The sequence below is a fragment of the Macadamia integrifolia genome, chromosome 4, assembly GCF_013358625.1.
Source record: "Macadamia integrifolia cultivar HAES 741 chromosome 4, SCU_Mint_v3, whole genome shotgun sequence".
In the NCBI taxonomy this organism is placed as follows: domain Eukaryota; kingdom Viridiplantae; phylum Streptophyta; class Magnoliopsida; order Proteales; family Proteaceae; genus Macadamia; species Macadamia integrifolia.
The window spans coordinates 27,965,440-27,981,955 of NC_056560.1; the positions used below are offsets into that span (position 1 = coordinate 27,965,440).

The window sequence follows — 16,516 nt, forward strand, 5'->3', positions numbered from 1 at the left end:
TCCACCTGTTTTGGTTTGTTGGCTTCAACATCAGTATGGGTTTGCTTCAACAGTTCGTCTTCTACAATCCAGGAATACATCACATCCTAACACTGGTTTTATACTTCAACATCGGGTCATTCTTTCTAACAGAAAATCAAGATATGCTGAAATTTGATCAAGTAAAATGTCACGAGAAACATACACACATATCGGCGAACCAGAAGGATTTGAAGAGGAAAAAGAAGAAAAAAAAAAACCAAGGTCACATACTCGCTCACATGGTGATGGTTTTTAATGTAAAATGCTGAATTCCTTATCCATAATCCATATAAAGTCTGTTGACTCAAAGAACACCAATTCTTTTGTCATTTCTCATTTAATAAAGTTAGAAATGTAGTACAATGAAGAAGTTCCGACTTCAGTTTATAAAAATACCTTCTACTTGTACCTGGTACTTTCACTCTCTAAGGTACCTGGTACTTCACTATTCACCTCTTTTTGGGAAGTAAGATGGGTCCCAAGTCCAGCACCTCCATATGCTTCAGATTAGTGGCTTGAACACAAGGGTGTGTTGCATTTAATCACTCTCAAGATGTCCAATCCATATTTTAAACCTCCATGTGCTGCATTTCTTCATCATATTTCATCTGAGACTCATGAAAACATTTTAAGTCTTATGTACACATGCACATATCCTTTTCCCATCAGTAACCTTCGTGCATTAGCTCAGTGATATGATATCATACCTCTAGAGCTACACATTGAACTTCCTTGTCATCAAAGCTACTCATCAAACTCTCCTAGTCTTGTACACTGCATAAGCCAAGAGGAGTGGAATTGACAGGCAACATCCCGGTGAATGAAGAAATGGGTTCATTTCATACGCTTTTGTCAGAACTCTACAAAGCTGTAGAAATGAAGAAGAAAATCCCAAAAAATTAAAAAATTGAAAAAGCAAAGACTTAAATGAGTACAAGCCAATGGTATGGTAGACTACAAAATATAATAATAAGTCGTCTATTTGTAACATATGAGCCCATTACAAAATACTTGGGGAACTTATGGGCAAGGTTATTATGCAACCAGTATGTGACAAGTTCAGGGGGGCAGGCCTCAGCACAACGGTAAGGTTGCTCTATTGCAAACTGGTGGTTGCAGGTTCGAACAAGGAAATAGTCTCCACAAAAAGTGGGGGTAAGGCTGCGTAATATGCCCCTGCCCAGACCTTGCAGTAGTGGTAGCCTCGTGCACTGGGCACACCCCTATGTAACAAGTTCAGCTGCTCTGGAGAACATGATGCACACATGCATGGAGATGCAGGGGTAGGAAACAACAGATGAACAACAAACTCAATTATTGCAATTCGTAACCATCTGATATTTCATAATTCTAGGGTTGTTTCCTTTTTCTTTTTATTTTCTTACTTCTTTTGTTATAGTCAGTAGGTATATGACACATGGTCACTAAAAATGCAAACTCATTGCGCACCCATGATCTATAACAAATAGTTATGGATCTGGATGTTGGATTGAAACATGGTTAGAAGTGCTTGACTAGGTGAACCCCAAGGAATTTCATGGGTTCAATAAAATGCAGAATATTTTCCAAATGATGGGAAAATTTATAGTTTAACAAAGATTATACATATTATAATGGATGCTTTCATTGCATGTATGTGACAATCTAATGGATATTTCCTGATAACCATGTGAACTTTTAATAGAAGTCAAGTCATTTTGGGCTGAGAAATAAGATCAACTAGGTATCGATTCCCAATCCCCTATAGAGTTGTAATATGAAATAGGCCCTTGAGCTGTTTAGAGTCTTTAGGCCACCTCCATGAAATAGTTTATGGCCATCTCGTCTGTCCAATTTAGTTTGAGATCTCCTATATGAGATCCATTACAAATAGAGCCTATAGCCCTTTAAATAAGCATAGAATGCTCTCTTGGTAATTCCACCAAACAAAAGAAAAAAAACGAATGCTCTCTGGGTAAGACTGGAAATGGAGACGAAGAAAAGAAAACTAAAACTTAAAAAAAAATATAGAAACAATTACTGGGAGTGAAGCTAACCTTCCAATGTGTCCAACAGATGACCAAGCAAATCACCATGAGAAATTTTCTCACCAGACGCCCACCAAAGAAAAACTTTGATCCGTTATTGCCTTGATAGCCATACAGTGATCCCCTACTTTCTTCGGTACAATCATCATCTTTTTTCCCTGATAGTGACAGGAAGTAAAGCCGATAAACTGCTCTTTCGGCAGCAAAAGCTCCCATAACCAAAACAGCTGGCATGACTACAAAAAAGAGATGAGGTAAAATAACTACCATTATATCCGGATGTCCAATATAAGCTTGTCTACTCCTTTCACCAGGAATATTCACAATCCAACCCTTGTAGGTCATGTAACCCCCATCTCCACCTGTGGTGAAAACTTTCCCAAAACACCAAGGGAAGAATATCAGGTAGAACAAGTACACCAACATACCATACCATAGAAACGAGATCCTACAGAACTCTGTTAGAACCCACAATATACCACGTATGAAGCCTTTTTGATCAATGAAATGCATATATGTGTACTGCATCTTTGAGCATATGAGAAGTGCTTTGGGAATAAGAAGCATGGAAAGGATAAACAAAAGAATAAACCACAGAATTGGGAAATATAGAACATCCCATTGACAACCCATAACGAGAAACTCCATCCAATTCCAACTAAGTTTTGCAGTCAGACCATTAATGGAGAATGGCCTTAACTTGCTTAATGTTGATCTTCCCATTATATCAGTTGCTTCTATTTGCAGCCAGAATCGATCAGGAGATGGATCGTCAAAGGCTCTCCAGTTCCATGGGGTAGTGTAGAGATCTCCTCTGCTAGAGTTCTCATGCTTTCTCATAGTTGCCTCCATGACCGTATCAAAATTTCCTAGCCTAGAGTCAAAGACTCTTGCCACTACTGACAAAATTGGCAGAGACGAGAATACCAAAGCTCGGACAGTCTCAAAAGATGATTGGTCAGTTGAACATCTATACTCATGGAGAAATGAAGCTGTTAACATGAAACATGAATCTAGTGGAAATGTAGGCAGTATTATAGTTTTCTTAGCTCCCATCTTAAAATCAATATCAACAAATGAAACATGACCAGCGTCAATGGCCAATACTCGCATCACCCTGCTCTTCCTCCAGTCACCCATCTCCCACTCCCAGAATTCGTTGATCCTTGGGGCTCCATCAGAACAATCTTTTTGAAAAGGTGTACTCCGTTGAAGTGTTTGGTGGATATTTAGCTGGAAATATTTCTCTAATGACAAGAAACGGTTATCTGAATGATGATGCCGCTTCAAATTCTCACCAAACTTTGTATGAAGATGTCCACATACATATGCTGACAAGGAATGTTTGAGAAAAACATCTTTCAGACTCTTCCCAGATTCTGTAGATCCTGAGAGTGAAAGTGGAAAGTGCCCGAAAGAGATCTTTGTTAACCCTTTTGTTGATTGAGAATCCCACTGCGAGAGCTCCATATCTATGTCAACTAGTAGTTCGTCTGTCGGATGCCCAAAAAGATTGGTTGGGCCACGTAAACCAGCAGACATTGTACTATCAAACCCGACAAACAGATGCTTTCGTCCACCACTCTAGATGTTGCAGCAAACCCCTGTCAAGATGAGTTAAAGTAGTTCTACTAGTATACAAACACTAAAGAAATAAAACATTTAAGACACTCAAATTCAATTTCAATTCGTTAATGCTTTAACTCAAAAAATGGGGAACAGTTGATCAAGCTTTTCAAGTATTTTTCATTTTTTTATGTGGGATTCTATGAGTACCCAATTATAGCATTACCTAAAATAACCAATAGGATATAATTAAAAAATTACCCAAGGGAGATATAGAAGAAGAAAATGTAAGACCCAAGGTCCGGAAAACATAAATCTCATGGAATGAGAAGGTCTGAAATGAATAGTTTCAAACTAAATTGGGATTGGAAAATTCAGTACTCAGCTTAGTTTCCAAAGCTCAATAGAAAATGACAAGTTGAGTGCACAAGAAAGCTTTGACAAGGAAAGTAGAGAAATAGCATTATACAACATCTCCACACAATAAATTTTCCACCTTCCTTTTAGGGTTCAAAGCTTCAACAGCAGCTTCTAGGAGTCCACAAAAAGTGAAATAAGATAGACAATTACTTTGCCAAGATCACTAAGTAAAAGTGTGCACTACATACAATGGCACCATTAAAGAAGCATCCTATTTAAAGTATCTTAAAGAAAACCATTCACCTGTATAGTGATGCTGTGAACATTCCCACTTCTTCCTAGTTGTCCGTTGATACTATAATTTGGAAAGAAATCAAATGAGCCACCAACAACTGGTACACCATACTTATCATGATTTCCTCTAAGATCATAAAAGATATTCTTGTCAAGTCCACTCCTTTCAACAACGTTTTCCATAACCTTCTGGTATTCAATCCACTCCTCTTCATATTGTTTCGTTGTTAACAGATCTTTACTTTTGCTATCTGGTCAGACATATAAAAAGAGGGAAGCAAGAAGGTCAATGAAAAACAGAATTAAAAGGCTCAAAGATGGAAAGGGTGTTCAGAACTCCATACCTTCATCTATTCAAGGATACAGACTTAAGCAATCATGTACAAATATTTTTGTATGAATGTGGACACAAAGGAAGCATCCACACATGCATATGCCAGTGTATTTATGTCCACCTTTAGAAAAATAACTACTGTGAAAGTTTCTCACCTAATTATTCTGAAAGAAGAAGAGAAGAGGTGAGTTGGGAGGAGGGTGGATGATAGCTTTTCATCCTTGGATTTCAGTACGGATTTATTAATTATATTTAAAAATCATGCCCAAGAAGGGTACATAGTGTCTACCATAGATTAAGGTACTAAAGGTGGCACTCAGAATTTTCTAATCTAAGTAACTATTATTTATGGTTTGTGCAGAGCTACTCTTGGATATTTATGCACTGGTTTTTGTATAAACAGGATCATGCCCAACCTGGACCATCAATCCTAACAAAGGGCAACCCAGTGCACGAGGCTCCCGCTACTGCAGCGTCTGGGAGGGGCAAATGTACAAAACCTTACCCCCTGCATACATTTAAGGAGACCGACATCTTCTTTCCCAATTTCCAAAGATAGGTCAGTTACAGAATTCACAGGAAGGATTTTTCTTTTTTTTGGGTAAAAATTCACAGGAAGGATCTTATTTCTAAAGAATGAGGTCAAAGAGCTGAACCATGAACCACCCTCCATTAATTTCTTTGATAGGATAAGATACTAAGATAGAGTGAACCCATAATTCCTGTAACACTGAAATAACTAAATGAGGACTAAAAAAAAGAAGAAGAAGAAGAAGAAGCAGAGGAACAGAGATATAGTAGAGAAGGAACATATACCTGTTAGATCACCAGTTACCAGAACAAGAGATGGGTTTATCATGGCAAGAGCAGGGCCCACGAGCCTCTGAAAATCAAGTGCTCTTTCAGGATGGAAAACACTGAAATGAAGATCTGAGAGCTGAACCGCAAAGACTACAGATTCTGGGCCATCTTTCAAATCTATGAAAGTTGTAGAATTAGCTTTCCTTCCTACAATGTTTTCACTGGCTTCGAGAGAATCAAATTTAGTTTCAGATGGAATCGAGAAACAAAGCAAGATGAGGAGAAGAATAAAAAACCCCATTTGGGTTTTCCAACTATTGTTCATGGAAGTAAGTCGAGGGAATAAGGGATTGCTCTTTTTTTAAAAAAATAACACAGAAGGATGAGAACGGAGACTTGGTCAGACAAACATGCCCTAATTGGATAGCTGCTTTTTAAGCATGACATAGGGACAAGTGATGTAATTTCACCAAAAAAAGGGGTTTTTAATGCATTAAAGAATGAAAAAGTCCATGGGTTAGAGGGTTGGAAAGGAATTGTAGACACTGTTGTGCATCGTGCTTCTCCCTTGTTCTTGCTCCGGCACCAATGGAGGTAACTCTGCAAGTTGCCGGACTGACTCTCTCTCTCCACTCCCTCTCCCCTTCCCTCTCTCTCAGCACACCTTCCCGTCTCCCATCCATTCAGATACCCAAGTTGATACATGGGATTTTTTATGTCATAAACAGATTAGTAAAAATTATGTGGAGGATTTGGTTAATCGAAAACTCCTTGAAGATTATACAAGTTTTAGAGACATTCACATTGTACCGATAAAAAACTGAGAAGCAGGAATCAATCCAAGAAGGGCTCAACATCCCATTGTTAGAAATATGGATTGCATTTAACTGAAATTCAAATTAGGGGAATTTGCTATCACTCCCCTGCACTTAGGGATATATATATATATAGGGAGAGGGAAGGAGCGAATATAGTGTTTGTCAAGATCTGGACGAGCCAGGGAACAACACTTGAGCTGTAAAAACTCTTCACGAGCCTTTGTGATATCATTCGAGACAGGACCAAGGAATTCTTGATATAAGACTGTAATGAACTGGCCTTTAGGGAGTTGGACTAATTGTAATTGCCTGTAACCACCAAGGGCTAAATACCATTCCCTGAGTTTTCCTTGAAGTCGTGCAACAAACTTGGTCAGAACACTGACTGATGTAGCACCTTCCTGTAAAAGTTCAGCATTAATCCAGGCATGAAAATCAGCAAACTTAGATGCCCACTTAGAGACAGGGACATCATCCAAGGTAAAGAACTGTTTAGGATCTTGGTTTGAAAATGGAGCATATGTTGGAGGGGGCTGTGGTACGGGTTCAGGATTATGGACCATAGGGTCATCCTGATCACCATCCATCTCATCAACAGTAGGAGGTGCAGGATATGGAGCAGGTGGATCTTGGCCTGTGTTCATGAAAGAAGGGACAGGTGTTGGATCTTGGAGGGCTAAAGTGGTGAGTAGGTCTGTGAGGACATCATCACCAGAAGGGGTTATGGCACCTATAGGAGGATATTTGGGTTTAGTTCGAGGTGGAGATGGTGAGGGTGAAGGTAAAGGTGATGGATAGCTCGGGATAGGTGGTGTGGGTGCAGGATAAGAAACAGCCATAGGATAGGGTTGGAATTGTGGGGGAAAAGGTTTTTCTAAGGTTGGGTTTTTCTGTTTCTGTTGCTGTTGCCTGGGGTTCAGATTTCGTTGTTGACGTTGTAAGGCTTTTAATTCCTCAAGGGGGAAGGATCTCTGAGAAGTGACCGGGGGAGCCGGGATAGTGTACATGGCAAAAGGATCCTGAGGAGTCACAGTGGGAACTGTCAATGGAAGAGGCTGCTGTCGACTGGATGTTGCTGCCTGAGGGGGAGCCTGTTGAAGGCTGTGAAGCTGTGCTTCAAGAAACCTCAGATGTTTCTCTTTTTGACCTATAAGAGCAAAGGCCTGAGCTGTATCAGCAGTCGAGGAGGCAATACCAGCGAGTTCCATATGGACTTGAGCCATCTCAGTTTTCAGGGATTGAATCAACTGAGTATGCCGGCCAACAGTACTATGAGTGTGCTGGGTAGTAGCAAGAATACGTTCCAAGTACTGGTTTTGGACTATGGCATTTTCATTTTGCCAATTAAGAGCTGCTTCAGCTGGGGAGATCTCTTTTGGTTGTCCAGAAGGGAGAATTGGTGGTTTAACTTTCCAAACATGACGGATACCATGAGAATCAGGACCATAATCTGTAGGACCAGGAAAATTCTTCACAGGAGAAGAAGAAGAGGATCCTGGAGCATACATGCAACAAGGGGGGACCATAGGAGACGGTGGTTTGGGTGGTGAAGGAGGTTTACAGACCGGAGGTGGAACATAAGGTGGTTCCGAAAGAGGGTTTCCATATTTGACCATAAAAGGATACCGGGCTTCTGTACTTAAGGGGCCAACTGTAGTATCTCCTGACTCATATCGTTCCCTGAGAATAGTCTGGGAGGACTTTCTTTTAGGGCGATAGAGGTCATCATCATCAGAGTCTTGGAGACAATCATCACAGTCACAGAGGTCAAAGTATTTATGACCGGAGACTGGATCGGAGAAATAGTAAACAGGGTTGCCTTGAGCATCAAAAGATTTGATTGGATTCTTATCTTGTTGGATCATACCCTGAAACTGAGTCGGAAAAGGGGATGGTAATGGTTGTGGAGGAGGAAACCTGATTTCAATCTCACCCGAAGGGTGACGGATATACTGGGGATCTGTAGACTGGAGGGGTTCCACCGGAGCAGGCTGCTGGGAGGCCATCTGCTGTTCATAAGCCGTAACCCAGGAAGAGGGAAGGAGACGAAGGAGTTCATCTCGAGAAATTTGTCGTGGGACATGGGTGAGGCTAGGAACATGGTCAGAATCCACTGAGAGGAATAAGGCATCCTCAGAATGTCCTGTGGACAAATCAAAGGCATGGTTTTGTAACCGATAAGCCATTTGATAGTGGAGAGTACCTGCTAAGGCTGTAGGAGCAAGGGGAGAACCAGAGATTTGGATCTGGAATTTTAACGCGGTAGGGAGAAGAGGATCTGCTAGGGGAACATTAAAGTTAGGGTATAGGGTAAGGAAGACGGTTCCTGCGTTCAAAGTGGTCTGGAGAGTAGAACAGACAGCGTGTTCATACCGGAGAAAACGACTGTCAAGTAGAGCAATACGGGAGACCACGGGAAGGCCTTTCCTGCCATGGAAAGTAAGGGCAAACTTAATTGCACCTAAGTGGAGATGGGTATATCCCTGGTTTTGCCAGTCAGGGATGAGAGAGGTTGGGATTTCCAAGGTGAACAGTTGTTCTTTATCAGTGGCAGGGATGTGATGGAACTCACATCGGGAAGCCTGAACAAGTTCCTTAACCGGAGGGGTTTTCTTCCTAGGGGCTAAGAGGGTTTTCCAGGTAGCAGAAGAAGAAGTCTTCTTTGGGAAGACAGTATAAGGGTTTAGTAGAGGAGAAGGGGTTGATGGTATAAGTTGATCTTCAGGGAGATAATCAAATTCATAGAGGGACTCGATGGATGAAAAAGATGAGGACCGGGAAGAAGAAGGGGAGGTAGAAGAAGACGAGGAAGAACTACGAGAAGAAGTAGAACGTCGGGAAAGAGACATACCGTTAGGAAGGCAGTAATCCAAATCCGAGCAGCATATCCCGTTGGTGAAACTCAATTAGATCAACAGATGCCTAGTCGAGGCCGATCAGGACCCCCGGAGTTTAAGGTCTCAGAGACAGATCAACCTGAGCCGTTACAGGGTATAATACAGCCACTCCTTGGCCTGAGAACCCATCGCTCAAAGGTTCTTTCTCTGTCACCAGAGAACTAGAACTACGGAGTAACCTGCAATAGGGCGTGGCCTAGAACATCAGTTGGACTAAGAGAGGTTCGAACCAAACAGGGTCAGCCGCCGGAGACGGACCTTAGCCGGAGAAAGGGGAGAGGGAAGGCTCTGATACCATTCTTTTCTCACTGGTATTCGTCAAACGGGCTCTGCCCAAATCCATTAGTTAAGAGGCCTTAAATAGCCTAAGGATTACAATGGGAGGAGGACATGTGGGACCCAAGCCATGTGTCCTTCACATGGACTTCACATGCTTGTGGGACCGTATGTCGGGAGTGTCGGCATACATACACAATACTTCATACATACACAACTACATACTCACAACTACATACTACAATACATACTCACAACTACGTACTACAATACATACTCACAACTACGTACTCGCTACATACAAATGTTCAATCCATACATACTCAATACTTAATCAGTATCAGGATCGGAAGAACTGCTATAGGCGTAGAAGGCAGCCGTATCGATGATCCAGTCGTCATATGCGTCCATAAGAGGGATCAGACGAGGACAAGGAAGACGACCGTTCTGATGAAGTTCCCAAGCAGAATCAACAGTCTGGAGAAGTGGGGCTGGAACTTGATGGGGCTGAGTATTATTGACTTGGCACATGGTATGAAGAAACTGTCGCCACTCTGATCTATGCTGCCGGCGATTGATGAAGAGAGTATAGGGCTTTGTTCCATACACATGGTAGTCTGTTGTGTAGGTAATGAAATGGCAGGGGTTTAGGGTATGTGGAGGGTCAGTGATCTGGAGCACTGCTGGAGGTCTATGAAAAAGGATAATGGTGTGGTGCATGGGTATATCAGGGGAATCTTCTGGTGGGAGAAGAGAGGTGAAGAGATCCAACCAAGTTTCCATGGGAGCAAATAGCTGTAGAAACTGGAGGATAGGCCGATTTGGCTGGTGAGGGTGTATAGGATCACACCATTGGGAACACATGCCGTGAATAGCTTGAAGAGGAAAGCTGATGGCGATGGAGTAGGCTGTACATAAATGCCAGAGGATGCATTTATATAACAGGGGTAATTCCTGTAGGTCATGGAAGGTATTGAAGGTGAAAATTGTAAGATAGGGGAAGTCTGGGTGGCAGGAAGTGCCAGCAAGAAAGAGACCTTCTTGTCGAAGGGCTATTCGGAGAAGCTGGAGTGCTGTGAGCTTGCTATAGGTAAGAATGGCTTTGTAGGTTAAGGTGTGAAGGATTTCAGGGGGAAGATGAGGAGGGATATTACAACAAAGGTTATGGCCGGGTGAAGGTTGTGGTGTGGCTGAGGAGGAGGAAGATGAAGCTCCCGGGGTTAAAGGGTATAGGAGTGGGATGACCGAAAAGGTAGAGGATGGTCGGGATAGGAAGTCTGCCAAGACATTTTCTTTTCCTTTGATGTGTTTGATATCAAAGGACCACTTTGAGAACCATTGAGCCCACCGGAGGAGTTGATCATTCGGAAGTTGTTTCTGTCGGAATTCAAGCATTCGAGGGAAACTAGACATGTCCAGTTCAATGAGGAACCTGTGTCCAATAAGGTGAAACTGGAATTTTTCAATGCCACGACGGACTGCAAGAATTTCCTTGAATGTGGAATGATAATGGGCTTCAGAGGTTTTGAATGAGCCACTCTTGTACCCGCAGACTGTTCTTGTAGAATCGGGATGTTCTTCAAGAAGAACTGCACCCCAGTGAGTATCACTAGCATCTGTTTGGAGAATCCTACGCCCATCAGAAGGAATCTGTAAACAGGGGAGTCTTGTAGTTAGCTGCTTCAAAGCGTGAATAGCTGCAGAATGTTCAGCTGACCAGGGAGGAGCATTCTTTCTCAATAGTTGATGAAGAACAGATGTGTGTCGGATCTGTTGAGGAAAAAACTCAGTCATGTAATTGACTATACCAAGGAACTGTTGAACCTGATGTTTTGTCAATGGTCCATCAGGAAATTGCTGTAGAGAGGTAGCAATATGCGGTTGAAGCTCATATGTTCCTTTGGTAATCGTGACTCCAAGAAAGTCAATAGTGGAGACACCAATCTGCATTTTCTTTGGAGAGAGCATGATTCCATAGTCTTGAACAATCTGATGGAATTGTTGAAGAAGGCTTAGATGATCATCCTGTGTAGATGAAAACAGAAGAATATCATCAATATAAATCAGGGCCTGAGCTTGTATAGGAGCAAAGATTTGCATCATGGCACGCTGGAATATTGATGGGGCCGTCTTCAAACCAAATGGCATAACTGTCCACTGTAAATGTTGACCAGGGACGCAAAAGGCTGTCTTTGGTCGATCTTCAGGAATAATACCAAGTTGCCAAAAACCTGCTTTTAGGTCAAACTTGGAGAAGACAGTTGCTGAGGCTAACTGAAGTAACAGAGCAGGACGGGTTGGTAATGGAAATTTATCATCAGCCAGGAAAAAGTTCAGAGGCCGATAATTAATAACCATTCTCATTTTTCCACGGATCTGTTCTGTTCTTTTGTTCACATAAAAGGCCTGGCATGCCCAGGGAGACACAGTAGGTTCAAGTAAACCTTGAGCTTGTAATTGACTAAGCTCCTGGACTGCAAGTGTCAAATGTTCAGGGGGCATTCCAGGGTGACTGGCTTTTGTTGGATTGACATCTTCATTCTTCTTAAAGGGTAAGGAGATGAAGAACTTTGAATTCTGCCAGAGGGGATGGTTGCACTTTGTCAGGAATTCTGGATGAGAGTCTGCACAAGAGGTCTGCAGAAGTTTTCCTTTAAAATCATCAAACAAAGTGGGACCTGTTCCTGCAAGAAATATGTTAGAAAAGGGGGACCAGGGGAGAAGTTGTTGTTTATACACAAGACCTTGGGGAGTCCATTTGAGGGGAAGATGACTCAGGACATCAAAACCTATGATGAGGTCTTTTCCAGGACACTGGGATCCTAACATAACATGGGAGAAAGAAAGGGTTGGAAGGAGTTGGACTTTAATGGGTGTTTTAGTAACTAGGGTGATATAGAAGGTTTCCAGAAATGGTTGGGAAGGACCTTTGGGGACAAAATGGTTGTTGCAGCACCTGTATCTAAAAAGGCTATTAGATGTACAGGTTTAGCATATGGTTCTGGAATTAAGGTTACTGCTGCATGGGGTAAGGTAATAGACTGACAGGGAAGAGGTGTTGGTTCTTTTTTCTGGGAAAGGAAAGGGATAACCTGGTAGAGGGGATCTGAATCCTCGGACTCGGAGAAGGAAGACTCTGGGTCTGAGTCTGTGAGGTGTTGGGGATCAACCTCATCTGGGTAGTCAATAGCAAAGAGGGAGAGATCCGTAGGCTCTGCATCTAAGGAATACAGAGATTCAAGATCAGCATCTTGTAGATCATCATGATGGAGAGAGGCAAGCATATGAAGCACCTTGTCTTTCTTACTTCTATTAGGACAATTTTTTGCAAAGTGGCCATCTTTGCCACAAATGAAGCAAGAAGTATTCTTGGTCTTTCCTCGAAACTGTTTTTTCCGAAGGAATTTCCATTGTGGTTTAAACCGTTTATACCGGGAGGGTTTAAACGGAAATCGGTTCTTATGCTTTCGGGAAGAAGGAAAGAACTTCTTGTGATGGAACTGCTTTTTTGTTGGACAATCACAGGAGTGATCGGAACCTTTACACTTGATCTTCATCCAGGAAGTGTCACAGGCAGTGGACACTTTATCAGACTTGGACTGTAATTCTTTCCAGATTTTCTTGACATTGCAAAGTTTGTCAAGAGCTGTGAGAGCAAAGCTGTATAAGGAGCCGATGCTGCAAGAGGCGAGAGCAATGTTCTGGTTCCGAAGGAACTGCAGAGTATCAGCACCTAGGGGATCTGGAAGTGAGTTGAGGAAGATCTGCTTGAGGTTCTCATCATCAAGGCCACCAATCTTATGGAATCGGTCTGTCATGCGAATATAGTGTTTGTCAAGATCTGGACGAGCCAGGGAACAACACTTGAGCTGTAAAAACTCTTCACGAGCCTTTGTGATATCATTCGAGACAGGACCAAGGAATTCTTGATATAAGACTGTAATGAACTGGCCTTCAGGGAGTTGGACTAATTGTAATTGCCTGTAACCACCAAGGGCTAAATACCATTCCCTGAGTTTTCCTTGAAGTCGTGCAACAAACTTGGTCAAAACACTGACTGATGTAGCACCTTCCTGTAAAAGTTCAGCATTAATCCAGGCATGAAAATCAGCAAACTTAGATGCCCACTTAGAGACAGGGACATCATCCAAGGTAAAGAACTGTTTAGGATCTTGGTTTGAAAATGGAGCATATGTTGGAGGGGGCTGTGGTACGGGTTCAGGATTATGGACCATAGGGTCATCCTGATCACCATCCATCTCATCAACAGTAGGAGGTGCAGGATATGGAGCAGGTGGATCTTGGCCTGTGTTCATGAAAGAAGGGACAGGTGTTGGATCTTGGAGGGCTAAAGTGGTGAGTAGGTCTGTGAGGACATCATCACCAGAAGGGGTTATGGCACCTATAGGAGGATATTTGGGTTTAGTTCGAGGTGGAGATGGTGAGGGTGAAGGTAAAGGTGATGGATAGCTCGGGATAGGTGGTGTGGGTGCAGGATAAGAAACAGCCATAGGATAGGGTTGGAATTGTGGGGGAAAAGGTTTTTCCAAGGTTGGGTTTTTCTGTTTCTGTTGCTGTTGCCTGGGGTTCAGATTTCGTTGTTGACGTTGTAAGGCTTTTAATTCCTCAAGGGGGAAGGATCTCTGAGAAGTGACCGGGGGAGCCGGGATAGTGTACATGGCAAAAGGATCCTGAGGAGTCACAGTGGGAACTGTCAATGGAAGAGGCTGCTGTCGACTGGATGTTGCTGCCTGAGGGGGAGCCTGTTGAAGGCTGTGAAGCTGTGCTTCAAGAAACCTCAGATGTTTCTCTTTTTGACCTATAAGAGCAAAGGCCTGAGCTGTATCAGCAGTCGAGGAGGCAATACCAGCGAGTTCCATATGGACTTGATCCATCTCAGTTTTCAGGGATTGAATCAACTGAGTATGCCGGCCAACAGTACTATGAGTGTGCTGGGTAGTAGCAAGAATACGTTCCAAGTACTGGTTTTGGACTATGGCATTTTCATTTTGCCAATTAAGAGCTGCTTCAGCTGGGGAGATCTCTTTTGGTTGTCCAGAAGGGAGAATTGGTGGTTTAACTTTCCAAACATGACGGATACCATGAGAATCAGGACCATAATCTGTAGGACCAGGAAAATTCTTCACAGGAGAAGAAGAAGAGGATCCTGGAGCATACATGCAACAAGGGGGGACCATAGGAGACGGTGGTTTGGGTGGTGAAGGAGGTTTACAGACCGGAGGTGGAACATAAGGTGGTTCCGAAAGAGGGTTTCCATATTTGACCATAAAAGGATACCGGGCTTCTGTACTTAAGGGGCCAACTGTAGTATCTCCTGACTCATATCGTTCCCTGAGAATAGTCTGGGAGGACTTTCTTTTAGGGCGATAGAGGTCATCATCATCAGAGTCTTGGAGACAATCATCACAGTCACAGAGGTCAAAGTATTTATGACCGGAGACTGGATCGGAGAAATAGTAAACAGGGTTGCCTTGAGCATCAAAAGATTTGATTGGATTCTTATCTTGTTGGATCATACCCTGAAACTGAGTCGGAAAAGGGGATGGTAATGGTTGTGGAGGAGGAAACCTGATTTCAATCTCACCCGAAGGGTGACGGATATACTGGGGATCTGTAGACTGGAGGGGTTCCACCGGAGCAGGCTGCTGGGAGGCCATCTGCTGTTCATAAGCCGTAACCCAGGAAGAGGGAAGGAGACGAAGGAGTTCATCTCGAGAAATTTGTCGTGGGACATGGGTGAGGCTAGGAACATGGTCAGAATCCACTGAGAGGAATAAGGCATCCTCAGAATGTCCTGTGGACAAATCAAAGGCATGGTTTTGTAACCGATAAGCCATTTGATAGTGGAGAGTACCTGCTAAGGCTGTAGGAGCAAGGGGAGAACCAGAGATTTGGATCTGGAATTTTAACGCGGTAGGGAGAAGAGGATCTGCTAGGGGAACATTAAAGTTAGGGTATAGGGTAAGGAAGACGGTTCCTGCGTTCAAAGTGGTCTGGAGAGTAGAACAGACAGCGTGTTCATACCGGAGAAAACGACTGTCAAGTAGAGCAATACGGGAGACCACGGGAAGGCCTTTCCTGCCATGGAAAGTAAGGGCAAACTTAATTGCACCTAAGTGGAGATGGGTATATCCCTGGTTTTGCCAGTCAGGGATGAGAGAGGTTGGGATTTCCAAGGTGAACAGTTGCCACCTTCTTGCCATTTATCATGTAACTGATTTATCATGTAAATCAGGTTCGATCATTTATCATGATGATCTACAAGATAAGATAATTAATTAGTATGCTAAAAATGGCATACTCAGGTACAGATCGAATTCAGATTGGATGTGTTTGGATCTGGATATTTTCTAATCGGATACGGATACACCTAAACGAATACCGATGCAGATCGAATTCGGATTTTCAATTATCCGTTTACTCTCTGACTTGTGTAATCCAAACATTTCTCCCCCCAATGAATCAAATTTGCCCTTAATCCATCTTTCTAAGTTGTTTCAACTTTTTTCCTCATTCTAGAACCTGTTTAAACTTCTAGAACCCTCAAAATCACTAATTAATTATTAAATCGAATTAGATAATTATTTTCTGGTAATTTGGATTTTAATCCGGATAAGGATACACCTAAATGAATACGAATGTGAATTCAGATTTCGAATATCCATTTACATCCCTACCTACACTTGGCCTATATTTGCTAAAACTCCCTTATCTTTTATTATTTTTTGGTACTCAGCTCCCCTGTTCTTGAACTTTTACATTTTTTTCTTCCATACTCTTTTAAAATACCCAAATTATCCCTCATTGTCACCTAATACCTATAATTTTTCTTCAAATGGACTAGTTTAAAACATGCTTATACTGCTGCGTTTGGTAACATTCTATTGGAACATTTCTAGAGTTTTTTCATTTTATTGGAACGAAAAAAAAAAATGAAAAAACAGAATAAACCGTTTGGTGCATCATAGACGAGTTTCCTTTTTCTTTAAAAAAAAAAAAAAAAAAAAAAAAAAAAAAAGCAAAAAATGGAATTGACGGAAGGACAAATAGTTGTTCTGTCTTACCAGCTTCATTCCAAATAAAAATAAAAAAAGGGAACTA

General features: G+C 42.2%; 1 protein-coding gene and 1 long non-coding RNA gene across 7 annotated transcripts in view; one reads left to right on the forward strand and one right to left on the reverse strand.

The window, feature by feature from the left end:
- Positions 1 to 16,516, forward strand: part of LOC122076911 — a 42,119-nt gene that overhangs the window by 12,068 nt on the left and 13,535 nt on the right. The window lies entirely within an intron of this gene.
- LOC122076910 (putative metallophosphoesterase At3g03305) lies at positions 321 to 5,791 on the reverse strand. Of its 3 annotated transcripts, none has more exons than XR_006139611.1 (5): positions 5,419 to 5,791; positions 4,278 to 4,519; positions 2,316 to 3,632; positions 2,058 to 2,206; positions 321 to 889 (listed from the first exon to the last, which is right to left on the reverse strand). XR_006139611.1 is itself a non-coding variant. In XM_042642550.1 (5 exons), the coding sequence occupies exons 1-4, from the start codon at positions 5,726 to 5,728 to the stop codon at positions 773 to 775; spliced, it is 2,244 nt and encodes a 747-aa protein (XP_042498484.1). In that variant the 5' UTR covers positions 5,729 to 5,789; the 3' UTR covers positions 321 to 629; positions 729 to 772. The 3 variants fall into 3 exon arrangements, 2 of the variants coding, with proteins under 2 accessions (XP_042498484.1, XP_042498483.1); XM_042642550.1 differs by having other exon boundaries at positions 321 to 629; positions 729 to 889; positions 2,058 to 3,632; positions 5,419 to 5,789; XM_042642549.1 differs by having other exon boundaries at positions 2,058 to 3,632; positions 5,419 to 5,789.

Excerpts from the sequence above, each read along its gene's own strand:
- LOC122076910 (XM_042642550.1), bottom strand. The coding sequence starts at position 5,728 with ATGAACAATAGTTGGAAAACCCAAATGGGGTTTTTTATTCTTCTCCTC. Across the intron at positions 4,520-5,418 it reads GGTAACTGGTGATCTAACAG|ATAGCAAAAGTAAAGATCTG; the intron begins GTATATGTTCCT and ends ATGTCTGACCAG. Across the intron at positions 890-2,057 it reads TCTGTTGGACACATTGGAAG|CTTTGTAGAGTTCTGACAAA; the intron begins GTTAGCTTCACT and ends TCATTTCTACAG.